At 47.5% G+C, this 16055-nt stretch overlaps 3 protein-coding genes and 2 long non-coding RNA genes across 8 annotated transcripts; 1 reads left to right on the forward strand and 4 right to left on the reverse strand.

Moving 5' to 3' along the window:
* Positions 1 to 922: 922 nt before the first annotated feature.
* LOC111066843 lies at positions 923 to 2011 on the forward strand. 2 transcript variants are annotated; one of them, XR_002607104.2, is made up of 3 exons: positions 923 to 1058; positions 1127 to 1233; positions 1288 to 2011. It is a non-coding gene; the product is annotated as an uncharacterized LOC111066843 (long non-coding RNA). The 2 variants fall into 2 exon arrangements; XR_002607105.2 differs by having other exon boundaries at positions 923 to 1047.
* Positions 1643 to 2290, reverse strand: LOC121403827. Its single transcript, XR_005967495.1, has 2 exons — positions 1828 to 2290; positions 1643 to 1758 (listed from the first exon to the last, which is right to left on the reverse strand). It is a non-coding gene; the product is annotated as an uncharacterized LOC121403827 (long non-coding RNA).
* A 307-nt stretch (positions 2291 to 2597) lies between these two features.
* On the reverse strand, positions 2598 to 5896 carry LOC111066905. Of its 2 annotated transcripts, XR_002607109.2 has the most exons (4): positions 5535 to 5896; positions 5148 to 5471; positions 2714 to 5065; positions 2598 to 2660 (listed from the first exon to the last, which is right to left on the reverse strand). XR_002607109.2 is itself a non-coding variant. In XM_022355854.2 (3 exons), the coding sequence occupies exons 1-3, from the start codon at positions 5861 to 5863 to the stop codon at positions 2806 to 2808; spliced, it is 2913 nt and encodes a 970-aa protein (XP_022211546.2). In that variant the 5' UTR covers positions 5864 to 5896; the 3' UTR covers positions 2598 to 2805. The 2 variants fall into 2 exon arrangements, 1 of the variants encoding a protein (XP_022211546.2); XM_022355854.2 differs by having other exon boundaries at positions 2598 to 5065.
* A 614-nt stretch (positions 5897 to 6510) lies between these two features.
* Positions 6511 to 7248, reverse strand: LOC111066971 (V-type proton ATPase 116 kDa subunit a-like). Its single transcript, XM_022355954.2, has 3 exons — positions 7028 to 7248; positions 6849 to 6971; positions 6511 to 6776 (listed from the first exon to the last, which is right to left on the reverse strand). The coding sequence occupies exons 1-3, from the start codon at positions 7098 to 7100 to the stop codon at positions 6547 to 6549; spliced, it is 426 nt and encodes a 141-aa protein (XP_022211646.2). The 5' UTR covers positions 7101 to 7248; the 3' UTR covers positions 6511 to 6546.
* A 52-nt stretch (positions 7249 to 7300) lies between these two features.
* Positions 7301 to 15805, reverse strand: LOC111066964 (V-type proton ATPase 116 kDa subunit a1-like). 2 transcript variants are annotated; one of them, XM_022355943.2, is made up of 6 exons: positions 15589 to 15805; positions 10313 to 10450; positions 8607 to 10237; positions 8279 to 8537; positions 7958 to 8192; positions 7301 to 7890 (listed from the first exon to the last, which is right to left on the reverse strand). In XM_022355943.2, exons 2-6 carry the CDS (start codon positions 10427 to 10429, stop codon positions 7625 to 7627), a joined length of 2508 nt encoding a protein of 835 aa, XP_022211635.2. In that variant the 5' UTR covers positions 10430 to 10450; positions 15589 to 15805; the 3' UTR covers positions 7301 to 7624. The 2 variants fall into 2 exon arrangements, with proteins under 2 accessions (XP_022211635.2, XP_022211636.2); XM_022355944.2 differs by lacking the exon at positions 15589 to 15805 and adding an exon at positions 13708 to 13790.
* Between the last annotated feature and the right edge of the window lie 250 nt (positions 15806 to 16055).

Raw genomic sequence — 16055 nt, forward strand, 5'->3', positions numbered from 1 at the left:
CGCCAAATTAACGCACCTATACACAAAAAAATAGAGGACACAAGATATAATTTTTTTTCGACTTTTCCTGAGTTTTTAAAGTCAAAATTTCGTAAAAAATACCGCACACAAATCATCATTTTTGCATTTCAATGCTTTATATTTCCCAGACGGTAAGCTGAAATCACAAAGTGTTTGGCATCAACTTCTAGCTGTTTCAATTATCTTTTCAAAATAGCAAAGTTTTTTACAACCAGACGTAAGATACTAGAGTTATGTGAAAAAAACAAGCGCTAGCTCTGAAAAAAGCTTAAAAAAAAATAACAGTTTTCAAAAATTCTTTAAAAAAAAGTTCTGCCATAGAAAAAAAAAAATATCATCAAACCATTCCTAAGCCCCAAATCTTTAAGAAAAAGTTCGTTTTGTTCCTTGAGGAAAAATCGTGTTGACTAGTGTTATTAAACTTTTATGATAGCCTCAAATAAGGTTGCTCAATAAAATAATTACTGGTGGATATTTTCCTGATAGTTCTGCACACATATAGTATACATTGTATCCATAATTGTCTGCTTTTGAATAGTAACAAATTGGTGCGTTTCACCAGCACAACTTGATCAGCGCTCAGTGATGGATTTTACACGATATTGCTGGTGAACGCATCCATGCATCAGATATTGAGAAATGGATCGTGTCGACATCGCGATAGGCGTTCACCAGCACTCAAAAAATGATGGAGTATCCTTAAATATGAAGGACAAAACCCTATGTGGGAGCTATACATTTAATCATACATATATTCTAATTTATATAAATTTTGTGTCCCTGTGTTTTTGGTTGAACTCCTCTGCATGAAAATACATAAGTCGTAAAGTATTTAACAACTTATTATCACCAACCATTCTTTTAGCGGAATCTTAGTATTTTTGTGTGTGTGTTACGTTGTGTTGTGACTATAAAAGGTTTGCATTTCTCCTGTCATCAGGTAGAACAGAAATTTGGTAAATTTGTGTGTGTGTTACAGTGGAAAATACCAGCAAGATGCATGGGATCAGGATGTAATCCAATCAGGTAACGAAAATGTGCGTGTGAGCATGTCGCAATTTCGTGAAAATGGCAGCGATTGTAACTCGCAATGTCCCACATACAGGGCGCGATTGAGGGAAGTAAGACTGAATTTAGCTAACTGAAAATTTAACTATTTTGAAGACCTCATCTATCGACTGGACATGAATCAAGAATGAAAAACGAATACAAGTGAATTTGTTTTGATACTGGACTATACATATATTGAATATTTTCACAATTTAGAATTCATAAACAACCAGAAGCGCTATTGATGGACTACCAGAATACTGAAGACAAACAATTTTGGCCTGATGTGGAAAATGTGATTGACTCATGGCCAGCGGGAACGGTAATAGCGGCACACTTTGCACAATGAAACGAAATGCACAACTGAAAGGAGAAGACTATCAGAAACAAAGAATCAATATCGAACAATCGATTCAATACATACTTGGTAAAAATATAGAGAGCAAATCCCAGCAAGGCATAAAATTGCTCAGAATTATTCCCACCAGGAACACATTTTTATTAGCCTGCATGCCAAAAATGTTGAATGGAAATCAAAAAAGATTATATTAAAATGTAACGAATCACTCGCCTTAGAGTCACCAACAAGAATCAATATTCCAGACACAATGTACAGTGGCGCAAATACACAGTTACCGTATGCAATAACTTGCAAAACATTGTCGCTCTCCGATTCCGAATACACATCTGTTAAAAGTAAAAAAACGCGATTATTCCTTACCGACACACAATCACCACATATAAATATTAACGTACACACAGCAACCATGGTATAAGACAAAATGCTATAAGCAACCCCCCAGCATATGTTCCATATTGCAAAAAAAGAAGTACACTGTTTATCCTCACACTCACAGCGACACATTGCGAATGTACGTTTTTTGGACTTTGAATTTTGTAGAATGATTACCGACTGAGATCTGTCGGAATATGAATTATATTATCTATATATATAGTCATGATGTACATATTTCACCAAGCTCTCTACGATCAAAAAATCTGTCCAACAAATTGTAATTTTTTATTATTGTTTTAGCCGAGAAGGAGACTTCGAAACTTCCCCACTAGGCTCGGTCCGTAGCCTCCACAAATGTTGGCGTTCACGGAAGATGAGAGCCAGGGGCATTAATGTGCCCCATAGCAGATTGACTGTACTGAAAGCAGAGTGGACACATACAGCGGAATTTATTTGAATGCTGAAACGTGAACCAGAACTGAAAAGTCCGCTAGTTTTCCGTTGTATACTGTTCATTGGATCAAAAGATCTCCCCCATAGTTCCTATCTTTAGTATGAAACTGAATAGCTTTTAAAATCGCAGAAGTTTTTTGTTTTCAGGGAATTTCAATAGTAGATTTTCCAGCTGACAAAGCTGGCTAACAGATGGAACCCCTCAAAGTAATCTATTTACGATAATCTTTATAGTTAAATTTAATTGCGTTTGGTTGGTGTACAGTAGCATTGTGTTTATGATCTTTGAACAATATAAGAGGCGGGTGGACCTAGCAAAAGCTTAAACAAAGCTCACCTAAGTAGTGCTCCGCCTTGGTGCCGCGTTTTTATTTCAATTAGATAATTACAGATCCATTATCTAGAAGAATAGAATTCCACTAAGATTATTTTGTTTGTATCGTACATACATACATATTTACACTAATTACTAAGTTCACTCTGCCCTTGACTTAGGCTCCGCATGCAAATAAATCAATTGAAAATGTTCCTTCGATCCCTTCACATTAATCGATGGCATTGCCGCTGTCGCTCATGTCAGGCCGGGGGGATGAGCCAGTTTCGGTGTCCAGGTGCTTGGTGAGGGTGTTGTACCACTCGCTCATGTGCCGCGAGACGATGTGCATGAATCGGGAGACCTTCGACTTGACCGTCGACACCAGGGTGTCAGAGAGCGAGGTCTTGCGGCTGGGCCCGATCGGGGCTCTGGTCTTGCTGATTCTCATGATCCTGGACTCTTTGGGTGGCTCTGTGGACTGTTCGTCCACGGGCTGATCCGCCTTGTATTCGTAGAAGGAGTAACGTCCCAGGGGCAGCATATCATCCCGATCCATTTTGTCGATTGCATTGGAGCGCACCTCGTCGTCGGAACGACCGAAGGGCAGTGCGCGTCGCCGGCGCAGAGCGGGCATGTCCCACCAGGAGGTGATGCTCTCGTCGGGCCCCTTCTGGGCCAGCAGCCTCTTGGGCTTTGGCACCGGCACCGGTGCTTTCTTGGCCCCAAAGTAATCCTGTTTAGTTGGTTTCTTGGCCGGCTCAGCTTCGAGGGAACTCTCCTGGGCATTCTCCTCGTCCAAGGGCTGCTGCTCGTGCTTGTGAATGTGACTGAGGAAGTGCTTGCCCAGTTCCCGCTGCGCCTGCAGAAAGTCATTGGCCACATGCCCCATCTTGGAGGGACGACGACGCGGTGCCAGGGGCTCGACCTCCTCCTCAGGCTCCTCCTGCGGCAGGGGCAGGGTCTTGCTTATGGTGGCCTTGCTGGAGAAGGGTTCGGGAAAGAGCAAAGAGTTGAGGGTGGCGCCGAGGCTCAGGCGTTTGGTCTGCTTGGGCGCGGGCAGGGCCTCAAAGAACTCCGTGGGCGACAGTCGCAGCTTTGCGCGCCCCTCCGCCCGCTCCTGCTCCGGCAGCGACTCCCCGTCCTGTTCGGGCTCTGCATCCTCCGCAGAACGTTGAATTATTTTGAGTTGTGACTTGGACTTGGGCTTGCTCTTCCTGTAGACCACTGGCTCTGCGACCTGGTCACTCTCCTCCCCCCCATCCACGGACTCGATGTGCCGCAGCAGGACATCGCCCTCGGGCAGGCGGGTGTAGGAGGGCGGCTCCTCAGTCTGCTCGTCCAGCTTCCTGAAGAACTTCTCCTCGTCGAACTCCTCAAAGTCGAACAGTGGCTTGGCCTTGCGCTCGGGCTTGCGGATCTCGGTGATCTTCTTGGTCAGCGCCGTCCTCTTTCCGTGCCGATTGTAGAAGTAGGGGCCGCCATAGCCGGCGGCGCTGCGTCTGTCGCGTCGCTTGGCCACGTCGCGGGTCTGCGCCAGCACCTGGTGCAGCCAGGCCATGGCCTCGTGGGGACTCACTTGCTGACTGGCCTCCGCCTCGCGCTTGACCGGAGCCGCAGCTGTGGGCTGGCTAAACGGCTGCAGCAGCTGATCCAGCAGGGCATCCGTTTCCTGTTTGTCGATCACGAATCGGCGGTTGCGGTTGATGCTGCTCGCCAGGGAGCCCCTCGCGACAGCCGTCTCCTCGATCAGACGCTGCAGCAGTCGATCCGCGGAGCTGTAGCGATTGGTGCGGCGCGACTCCGTCGATGCCTCGCCACTGGTGTCGCCAGCCTCGATCTCGGTGAACTGGCAGTGCTCCAGATTGGCGGTGGGCAGCACCCAGAAGCCCACCGACATGCTCGGCGTGACCAGCTGCAGCGGCTTGCTGGCATCGTTGGCCTTGATCAGGGGCCGCAGCGTGGAGTTCAGGCTCATCCGCACATTGTTCAGCTGCACGCGACCATCCAGGCCGGAGAGGACATACTGCCAGATCTCGCTGCTGGTGAGGCGCGTCATGCTGCGCACTGTGATCGTCATGGGCTGATCCTCCGTGTTGACCACCATGAAGGCCAGGCCCCCGGACACGGCATTGGCGCAGTGCGTGTAGAGCTTGTTGCTGGGCGCGAACAGGTTCAGCGGCCTGGCCGGGAACACCCGCGAGCCCATGACCTTCTTGAACAGCGCCGTCACATACAGACTGAAGGTGGGTCGCCCAAAGTCCACCAGGGACATCCGCTTGAAGATCACATCGAAGCCGCTGCTGGCCGCATCGCCCAAGGTCTGGGCCCAGCGCAGCGCATCCGTTGTCTCGTCCCCACCTGCCGGCCGGGAGCGCTCCTCGGGCAGCGTCAGCCACAGGGGCACGCGCAGCTGCTGGAGCGCCCTCAGCGCCGGATCACTGTCGTAGATGTAGCTGCCCAGGCTGGACTGTGGCAGCATATTGGCAGGTCTAGGCAGGGAAAGGCAAAGGCAAAGCATTAGCATTGGGGGTGAGAGTGGGAGAGTGGGAATCTCTTTGGGGCAGCACTCACTGTGTCCAGCCAAAGGCTGCATTCAAATCCTTGGACATGTCCACGTATTTGCGCGTCTCCTCGGCACTGCTGCCCGCTGAGATGTCTGCGCCCATCACCCGCCAGTCGTCCACATACGGCTTGAAGGTGTCCGTCATCAGCTTGAGGGTGCGCAGCTCCTGCACATAGTCCTTGGCCCGGGAGGTGCCAAAGTCCGTGCCCAGCTGCCAGATGCAGTCCGTGATGCCCGCCATGTACGAGCTGTTGAGTATCTTCAGAGTGTGCATCGAGTCCCACTCGTCCGGGGCATACGGCACCGGGATGATCATCGTCCAGTTGACAGCACTTAAAGATGGACAAAAGATAGTTCCAATGGGGCTTGAACCATCGTCTCAGTGGCAGCCTTACCGAGTCCAGCGATTGAAGCCCTTCCAAATGATCTTTGTGGGATTGCGCAGGCGGGTGGGCGCATTGGTGGCAAAGTAGAAGTCGCCCACGAACTTGATGTGAGCATCGCCCAGCAGTGTGGCCATGCTGGTCACTGCCTTCCTGTTCTTCCCATCCAGGGCATCGTACAGATCCTCCGGCCGCACGGCAAAGCTCACAAACTTCTCGCTCACATCGTTGTAGGGACGATTCACGTGAAGCTGCACCATCGTGTCCGCCCAGCAGACGGCCAGCAGGCCACACAGCAGCAGCAGCAGCACAGCAGCTAAATGAAGACACCGCATTTTCATAGAGAGAGAGAGAGAGACCTTTTCCGGAGCTCGTTTGGCCCACAACTGGCCAGAGCTGCGCTCCGCCTCAAGCTAAATAACCTCGAGCGGCGACATTCGCGGGGAATAGTTTCGGATTCCGCAGCTGTGGCTCCCACCAATTCCACAGAAATCTGCCGTCCTCGGCAACAATTTTCCGCTGAGCTATGCCCTCAATGCGCCAAGATGACCTTTTTACCAACTTGGAGACAGTAATCCAAACCCGAAAGCCGTAGACAAAACCAAACACGTCGCAAAAGTGGGCCGTGGTGTGCAAAATGAAAGAAACATTTTTATTAATGGATTCTAAAAACAGTTGACCCAATAAGGTTGTGCTCAGACCTCTCTAGTGGTCCTCGATCACGGTCAAAGATCGAGGGACTGAGCGACTGGCCTTAGCAATTGGCACACCATAAAATACACCAAGAAGGGGCTCAGGGTTAGACTACATTCAAGTTGAAGGATAAGGTCAGCTTTGGATAAAATCAAATTATAATTATGAAACTTAGTGCAGTTTTCTGTGCAATTTCCAATGGTTTTTCCTATCGGAAATGCGTTTTCTCTGTGCAGTGAACTGCAAAGTTGTAATGTGAATAATTAGGGGAATTCTGTCATGCTTTGTTTATTAATAGACTACGTATATCCCTATGTGGATCCATTATGTTTTACTCATCATATTCTGTAGCTTTCAACAGATCGTGGAAGCTGAAAGGCGTGAATGGGCTTGCGGTGCCCGCATAGAATTTGCTCATAAACTCCACACAGTCGACCATAATGGAAATTGTGAAGAACGCCCAAAGGGCAAAGACAACGAATATCGCAATGGAGGAGACATACCCAGCAGGAATCTTGAGTATTTTCGTCAGCAGCATACCCCACAGCACGAATGAGAGTTCTGCAAGGGAATAAAAGAGAGGAGACCCATGCAATCCGTGCTGGAAATACTCGTGTAGGGGGGTTAACTTACGGGAATGGGCCAGGGACAGGGCCCAGAGATGGAGGCAGGAAGCCCTGTGCGAGATGGTACTCAGAATGTATTCGATGGTGCGAATGTCCTGGTGGATTTTAATCATTTGTAAGCGATTTGTTGCTGACACATATGAATATATGAATATTGATACGCTATATGCATACATACATACATACATATGTATATACCAGTATATTGGAATTGATAAAAATGGCATTCCATTGATTGATGGCCACAATACGAAGGCATAAATACAGAACGTTATCAGTTCAATCGATCATGGCATACATCAAAATACGAGCTTATAATTATTGCATTTTAAAAATTCCCAATTACAACATAAATTAACCATCCACATAGTACTTACTGATCCAAAACGATGCCGAGGTGTACTTGATCGCTCAACAACTTAATTGAAGAATAAATAAAATAAAATATTGGCTGTTCTCTTCGTTGCTGTATATTTATTACAATTATTATTTATAACAATGAATATCAAATTATTGCTTTTGAAACTGTTCCTTTGAGAATACTAGGCACAACTCAGGTGAATACTGGGACCCCCGGGCATGGAAAACAAAAGGCGGAAAACGGATGGGGAACGGAGGGGCCGCAAACAAACATGGGATGTGGGAAGAGCACCACAATACTGACAATGTCCGAACGATAAACAAAACAAAAAAACATTAAACAAAACAAATTAAATAAGTTGGAAAAACGATGCTTGGCTCGGTAAATATTCATTCCAGTGGCTTCGAGACTTTCGCTTCAGTTTATTCCTCCTCCTCGCCATCCAGAATGGCCTTGAAGCTGAATGGCTGGAAGGCGTAGCCCAGGCCCTCGTAGAACTTGCTCATGAACTCCACCCAGTGCAGACGTAGGGTGTGCAGGAAGGCGGACAGACCCTCCATCAGCACGAGAATGGCCAGGGTGAACAGGCACCAGGCACCGAAAATAATGAACAGCCCGATGGCGCCGCCAACGCCGGACATCTTCAGGCCCAGCGACAACACCATGTTCCACAGCACCTCGGAGAGCTCTGTAAAATGATTAGATGGGCATTAGATTGGTGCAACATTGTATATGGGGAGTTTCTGATGACTCACGAGCATGGGCCAGGGACAGAGCCCACAGACGCAGATAGGAGGCCGTGTGCGAGATGGTACTGAGCACATATTCGATGGTATGGATGGCCTGATGGATGTAGATCTCGCTCATGGGCTCATCCTCGAGGCTGTGGCCACCGCCGCCGCTCTCCTCGCCGCCAGAGAAACCCGTGGGTAGAGGAGTCTCGCCCTCGGCCAGCTCTATGTTGCCAGTCAACTGGCCATTGTGTTTGGCCTAAATAAATGCAGAGAAGAGAGACGAAACAGTAAGTAAGGACACTAATTGGGGTGGGGGGACAGACAGACAGACTCTGCACTCACGTGGGCATTGTTCTTGCGGGTGAATTTAATGTAGAGCGGCTTGCCGAGCAGCATCCATGGGATGCAAACGAGGCCAATGATGACGAATGTCTTCTGCAGCTCCGGCTGCCAGGTAAACATAAACTCGTAGCAGCCGCTCGAGGGCTGTGTGTTCTTGAACAGCATCATGTTGATGAACATAATCAGCACGGAGGGGGCGCAACCGGGTGTATGCGGCTGGAAGTCGGTCTGGGCGTTGTAGGTGACCCACTTGAAGAACCTGCCCCAGGTGAAACGGAACTTGTATTAGTGTGTGGGGCTATGGAGACGTCGAACATTTTGTACTCACATCATGAACACCATGTAGCCGAAGAGCAGCAGCAGGAAGAGAATCTGGGGCACGAACTCCAGGAAGATGGAGGCGTAGCGCTTGAAGTGTGTGAAATTCACCACGGACATGCAGACGCCGAACACCATGTGCAGCACACCGAAGATGATCGACAGCTTCATCTTGAAGCTGTTGAGGAAGATGATCTTGTTGTCCGCCAGCTGCCAGACGGGATCCAAGCCAAACGGATAGACGCCCACAGCGGATGTGTTGGGCGGCAGCTGCAGGCTCGGATTGGTCAGAACCGTCGATGTGTTGTAGTTGCTAACCCATCGCGAGCCGAACAGATTCATCGACTTGGAGAACACGTCGTTGTACACGATGCCCGTGTAGATGGCGAACAGACCCATGAGCAGGATGATGTAGCGACCGCCAAAGAAGATGTTCCAGATCTCGCCGCCGTTGCGGATGCGGGCCAGCTTGCGCTCCCAGAGCACCATCCAGCCGCCGAAGAGCAACAGGATCAGGCCGTGGCCCAGATCGCCGAACATCACGGCGAACAGGAAGGGGAATGTAATGCACGTGTACAGGGCCGGGTTGCACTCGCGATACGAGGCCACGCCATAGGAGTCGATCAGGTTCTGGAAGCCGCGCGTGAACTTGTTCGTTCGGTTGAACGTCGGCGGCTGCTCGTTGGTGTCGATCACATTGAGGAACGAGGGAATGGTGCTGCCGACGGCCGCAGAGCCGTCGGAGAGGGCCTTCTGCACGACTGGCAGATCCTTGGTGGGCACCCAGCACTCGCCGATGAGGCACTTCTTGGTCACGTCCATGTTGAACAAGTTCAGCGTGTGGTAGATGGCCTTCATCTTCTTGACCATGATCGACCACGAGGGCAGATTCTTGGAGACTGTGGCCAGGACACGGCTGCGGTGATCCTCGGTCTGGCTGAGCACCAGCTTCAGATCCTCGAGGCGCGTGCGCACATTCTTCACCATCTCCTCGCGCTCGTTGTGCGAGCTGGGGCAAGGGTACAGCGAGGCGTGGAAGCCAGTGCACACCTTCTTGATGCGGTTCTTCAGCTGCTCTCCCTGGAAGAAGGCCACAAAGACCGTCTTGTAGATGGGGTGACCGGTGGCCGGATCGTTCAGAGGCTCATCCAGATCGGACCGCTTCAGGAACACATTGCCGCGCGAGATGCGCCACAGCATGCGCTCGAAGCCGAACACACGCTCCCGGTTGATGACACCGGCCACAAAGCCGAGGCGTCCACGATGCTGGGCCGCCGCAGGCTCCTCGCCGCCGGCACCGCGGTTGCTGGAGTCCAGATTGAGCACCTCCTGGTCGGAGAAGAAGCCCTGGGTGTTCTCGAGGACCTTGCGCAGCTCGGTCAGCTCCAGGTAGTTGGACTTCATGTTGACCTCGTTCTGGGCCAGCTCGATCATCTCCGACTCGGTCTTCTCCAGATGCGCCTCCAGGTCGATAATCTCACGTGGGTTGGGTGCCCGCGGGATGTCGTCCTGGATGTCGGGCAGCTGGATGCCGTCCTTCTTGATCTCCGTCTCGATGTAGCGGATCTTGCGCTCCAGCTCATCGCAGCGCCTCACCTCAGTCACGAACTTGCGCTGGAAGGCGTTCACATTGATGTTCAACTGTGGTGCAGCGAGTAAAAGAGAGATCCTCGATTAATGCACGGGTAGAAGGGAGGGGGGTTAGTCGGAACTTACGTCACGGAACTGCACACAGCCAGTTTCTCCCAGCTCGGAGACGGAGGTGTACGCGGCCTCTGGTTGTATAAACATCTGGCAAAGTGCCATTTCCTCACTACGGAACATGTCCCCCATCTTGGCGACTTCTTACGTTCCCTGCAGACAGAAGAGAGAGAGGCATAGGGAGAGAGGGATTAGTTAAACATTCCGCAGACATGCAATTAAAATTAGGCATACGAATAACAGAATCGAAGACGTCGTCGTATAGCAGCTGGCCATACAACAAATGTGGATCACAATTGGAAAGCATAGCCCCCACAGCCCCCACATACGCAATAAGCAAACTGGCAATATTTATGAACAAATTTTGTTGACTTGCTTCGCCGAAAGATTTTATTTTATTTGTTTTTCTTTGTTTTACGAAAAGGCAATTACTCTATTTCGAGCTCCATCTGGCGGTTGTCTGACTCTGATTCGCCACGAAATCAAACATGTTATATTCATTTCGCTTGTAAATCTGTTTTCCTCAAGCTCTAATGGAGTCTAAGTCAAAATTGCGACATCGAGTCACGTTCTAAATCAATTATAGCCCGAAAAGCACGTAACTTCAGGGACTGGCTATGACCAAGCCACACAACAAATAAAATAAATTGGGTAGGTAGTACGAAAATACGACTCATTTCAGCGGCAGGTAAACAGTCCAATAATATGTTCTTTAATTTGGGATTGTACCTACAGCTTCGGGAATCGATGCATTAATTACCCTTAGACATTGATTTTTCCTATGCCAGGTGTGGGATATATGGCGCATTTATTGCGTCTCTGCAAAGTTAATACAATTAGTTGATACACGTACATAACTTCTCCTTATCAATTGACTAGTATATGTCATATACACATATGTACCCAAGATGCTTCATTCTTTGCATTGCTAACGAATTTTCCCCGGTACTGAAACGGAAATAATTCCAATAATTTAGATAAGAAACCGCCCTTGGAGTGTCGATTGTCAAAATTCTGTAAGTCAACGCGAACAGTGTGGATAAGGATATGGAATTTATGGAATTTTTCCTTCAATATATATTACACATATGTATGTACATATGTATGTATGTACATACATACATTTATATACACGTTCCAGTTCTTAGAATCGACCGATTTATGAGCAATAACTTAGATTGTGAGACTAACTTATAAAATTCTTTGTTTATTGATGACTAGCCTCGCTGACCGCGCCACATATGTACATACAGACATACATATATAGTACATACAGTAAAACTAATTCGATCTATGTACTATTTAGAACTAAATTTGTATCAAGTTCTGAAGCCAAAGTTTAAATAAAACGTCGTTCAGTTCTGGGAAGCATAAAGCCTAAAATTAAATTATGCCTATGCTAATTTGTTCAATAATATGCACTGCAAAATAAAATAGTAAAATCTCTTGAATGCCAGAGGTTGGTACTTAATATTTACCACAAAATCTGTGACGGACCTTGACCCCAAAATTGCATATGTTTATGCAGCTCTACAAGGTTATACACGTACTCGTGTATACAGTACATTTTTGGCATCGTTTATTTTGTGGCAATCTGCTGCTTCAGTTCATTTGAAGAGCCGCTGCAATATTGTTTACTGCCCAAGAAAACAATTCTTATCGCATTGTCGGCTCTAAATGCATTCCCCGCCCCCAGTCCCACAACACACCACCCACCACCCACTGCCGAGACAGCTGCGGGGCACAGTAAAAACCCGCAGAAAATATGCGGGAGAGTGTTGAACATGTTGCCCACTGATAGTAGTGGCCAAATTAATGATAATTATAATTGTCGCTTAATCAAGAGCTGCCACAGACTATATGTAAATAATACAGTCGAATAGAGTTCTCCCCCGAGATCGCTGAAACTCGAAAAATGCAAGTAATTAATGTTTTTGATTTGATTAGGTCGAAACAACAGTGACAGGGCTGGGAGCTGGGCAGGGGTCTGGTCCTGGCCCTGGGCAGGGTAACAGCTTTTGGCACAAAGTGTACACACAGACATTAAGGTTGGCTGTGACATCATCGGTCCAAGCAGTCAACGACACGGAGACGTCAGAGTCGCTGACGCTGACGCCGCACATTATCGAACATTAATGGGGGCCCACGGACCCAGACAGGAGAGAATTAGCTTTTTGCGGTAGATATAAACGTACGATGTATATACATATGTTATCCTATATATAGGGAAACGGTGCTCGAATCATTTGTAAATTTGCCATGGACATAATGTGCCGCATAGCATAATGTGCGATGGCTGCTTGGCCAGCCGCCAGCCGCCAGGTAAACTGGCCCATAGTGAAGAAGAGCCCAGTCCCTTGCATTAGAACCAAAAACCAGCCAAAACCAGCACCAGTATTCGGTGGTTTCCATCGATCAATCACGTGGCAGACTTCTGTGGCAGGCAGCAGTCTGACAGTAGCCGGTTCATATTCCCGCGCTAGCTGTGGATATCAAGTACCTAGGGGGGGGAGGAGGAATTTGACTCAGGCCTCTACTCTATCGCCTGTTGCTGCTGATGCTTGCTGTTTTGGTCGTTCCCATGCCGGCATACTCGTATCTTGAGAAGGGTCCAAGCAATTCCACTGCTAAGTTTGGCACATTTATCAGCCAAAGCAGCCACTTGACACTCCATACCAGTCGGATTGTATACGTAGAACAACGATAATTGTTTGTTTGATATGTTGTTTTTTTTTCGAACTTTTCGTACTGTCCAAGGCGCAATTCATTGTCGCCCGCTTGCTAAAAATAGCAATGATATGAAATTCCCATTTCCAATGGCTCTACTTAATTATTAATAATGCACATACGAATATGGGGGCTACTATGGATGGACTAGTTCATTTTTTATGACATTATTAATGACCGATTGGCGTGTGCCCACCACAGAAGCGGTGGTCATATAGACTCGTCGCAGGTGCCAATATGCCGCGGATACCAGTTCAATTTACAATGCTCTATAGAGCATTATAAAAAGTATTCCCCACAGCAAAGAATTCCAAGACCATTTGGTAATTTATAACTAATTTATAACCTTCATAAATTTAATGGAACGGAAAGCGGAATTTAACTTAACAGAATCTATAGAGATTTTATGTTGGGAATGGATCGTTTTCTGTTTCTAGAGATTTGCGTGGACACTCCCTTAGCTCGGACACGAACCCTACAGTAGCAACCATTGTTATTAATTCAGCGATAATGATATCATGCTACAAGTGCATATGTATGAGTGTACATAGTCGTAGCATATATCATCATGGTATTTCCACACACTGTCTGGGGATGTATAACGAAATTATGAAAGCCCCTGGATGCTTTTTTCTTTTCAAAACCAATTAATGAAGTGGCATTCGCTTTCAATTGAAACTCGCCTCGCAAAACGTGGTTGAATAAATTTGATGAGCGCACTCTCGTTAATAATACAAATAATTTCCAAATGCCGAACACACGCACAGCACGGCACAGCACGGCACAGCACAGCACAGTACGGACCAAGGCGCGGGCCCAGAGAGCACTACGAGTAACTGTAAACCAGTTCAACTTCAAAACAGCAACCGAATGCGACGTTGCTTTTTCCGTTAGCTTTTCGCTGGTCATTTTCGTAATGTTTGTGTGTGTGTGGCTGTGTGTGTGTGTGGGTGGGTAGGGTGGCATAAATATGTAGGTGTTCGAGTGCTTTTGTTGGTCTATGTTGTTGTTGTTGGTCCTGCATACACACGCAAGAGGTGGGGGGCGAGAGCCTTAATCACACTTTGGCGAGCTGACAACCCGTCAACCCCCGTCGCAGTGCACGCCCATGTCTCTGTGCTGGCACCGTTAATATCGCTACCACTAAAGTTTCGTTAAGTTTTCTATTCTGTTTTGTTTGTTTCTCTCTCTCTATCTATCTCTCTGTCTCTCTGGGTTTCTACTGCAGCTCTCTTGGTCTCGTTTGCGCTACGTTCTATTTGTTGTTAATTCGTATTTACTTTAACTTTTATTGAACAATATTGCTGTTCTCGATTTTATGACAAATTTTTTTTCCATTTTCCACTATGCTTTGTCATTGCTGGGGTGTTGCGGGCAATTACCAATTCGTACGTACAAACACACATATGAAGGCGATCGTACGGCTCAAGGCAGACCAGAACCCAGAAGCAAGACCAGGCCTGCCACACACTCATCTCATCGTTTATTAACGACAATTGTCGATACAGCAATTGAGTTTCTTCAAAGTGCCTCCAGAGCCCTCTGACCAGTGGACGGGCCTTTGCGTATGATAAGCAAAGGGTGTGTGTATTGGAAAAGGCTTTGGAGTCCCCCCCATTTAATTCGATTCCAAGTGCAGTGCTCCACCCATACGCTGATAAGCACGCTGACGTTACGCAATTATTGGAGATCTGCGACTCGAGTGGTGCCTTAGCGCCCAGACGCCGTGCCATATATTAAATGCTTGAAAATCCTAGGCTTTCTAGATTTCTCGACCAGTTCAGATTTTCCCATTCATAAACAGCTGCATGTACGGGGGCTAATCAGCTTGTTTGATTGATTGATCGGAGTGTTTGTGGAAACGAGATCATAAATCATAATTAAATGGAATTTATTGATCGGAATTATTGAGTTCTGAGCACTACTTGAGCGCTGTTTAAGTTCAAGGAAGTTTTCCGTTCTATTGAAGATTTTCCACCGAACACTGCAGAACGACAGCAGATCACATGATACGCGATTGCATAAAACTCAAAACTCGACTCTCCGTAACGCCCCTGGAGAGGTGAGCACGATCCACACACACACATACACATGCACAATAAAACTCATACTCGTGGAGGGTCGGGTCTGACGTTTGTGCGTAATGGAGAGATACTCGCGCCCAGAGACAGAGACAAAGCTACGCGGTAGCAGGTATCTCTGGCTCTGGGCAGGTGGGAGCGGCGCAGCGTTTACACAATGGGTCCCATGACAGGCGCCCACACCCGCCGCCTAGCAGCAGCTACTAGCGAATCACATGCTGGGGCTTCACAACAGGGAAAATGTAGGCAATTTTCATGATCTGTGGGCACGTGCTTGGGCTTGGACCTGGGCTCTTTTCTTCCTTTTGTACACCCAACGAAACACACACACGGAAACAAATAATGAGACTTTCTTTCCAAGTCAAGATCACCTTGAACTCGATCGCAAATAATATTGGTCTGGCCTGGCATGTCTGGTCTGGCCACTATATTGTTATTTGTGCTTTGTTTTTTGCTTTCTGGTTTTTTTTTTTATTCGCTTACCTTCACAGCTCCGAAAATGATTTTAATGCCAAAGACACCAGAGTCCCCAGAGTATGTGTGATAAATTTAGAACTTGTTTTTGCCCGTTGCGCCTGTGTTGGTTGCCGATCACGAATCCCGATCCACGTCTGGTCAGTGCCAGCGTTTTCTTGCTTTTAAATTTGGCATGGCATTCGGAGCAGCAAGTAAAGCAACTATAGCGGGCTCTCTTTTCCTCGCATGCCCACTGTGTATGATCAGCAGCGTTGTCTGTTATCAGAAATCGGAATACAAAAGTCAAAATGCTCGAAAGCTACATATGTACATACATGTACGTCCGCATAGTAGACATTATCAATTTAAATTAATAACGCTTCAAGAAGTAATTCCCGTGTCTAGATAAGAGACTTTGATATTGATAGTTCTTTGTTTTGGTTTTGTCAGCTTTATAAATCGCCCCCGTTAGGTGCCTTGACAACCAGCCACAC

This window comes from Drosophila obscura, unplaced genomic scaffold, assembly GCF_018151105.1.
Source record: "Drosophila obscura isolate BZ-5 IFL unplaced genomic scaffold, ASM1815110v1 contig_150, whole genome shotgun sequence".
In the NCBI taxonomy this organism is placed as follows: Eukaryota; Metazoa; Arthropoda; class Insecta; order Diptera; family Drosophilidae; genus Drosophila; species Drosophila obscura.

Coding starts and splice junctions, on each gene's coding strand:
- LOC111066905 (XM_022355854.2), bottom strand. CDS start 5,863: ATGAAAATGCGGTGTCTTCATTTAGCTGCTGTGCTGCTGCTGCTGCTG. Junction 5,472..5,534: donor GGCTTCAATCGCTGGACTCG/GTAAGGCTGCCA, acceptor TCCATCTTTAAG/TGCTGTCAACTGGACGATGA. Junction 5,066..5,147: donor GCAGCCTTTGGCTGGACACA/GTGAGTGCTGCC, acceptor TTCCCTGCCTAG/ACCTGCCAATATGCTGCCAC.
- LOC111066971 (XM_022355954.2), bottom strand. CDS start 7,100: ATGCCTTCGTATTGTGGCCATCAATCAATGGAATGCCATTTTTATCAA. Junction 6,972..7,027: donor ATATACTGGTATATACATAT/GTATGTATGTAT, acceptor CATATGTGTCAG/CAACAAATCGCTTACAAATG. Junction 6,777..6,848: donor CCTGTCCCTGGCCCATTCCC/GTAAGTTAACCC, acceptor ATTCCCTTGCAG/AACTCTCATTCGTGCTGTGG.
- LOC111066964 (XM_022355943.2), bottom strand. CDS start 10,429: ATGGGGGACATGTTCCGTAGTGAGGAAATGGCACTTTGCCAGATGTTT. Junction 8,193..8,278: donor CCCGCAAGAACAATGCCCAC/GTGAGTGCAGAG, acceptor GCATTTATTTAG/GCCAAACACAATGGCCAGTT. Junction 7,891..7,957: donor TCTGTCCCTGGCCCATGCTC/GTGAGTCATCAG, acceptor ATCATTTTACAG/AGCTCTCCGAGGTGCTGTGG.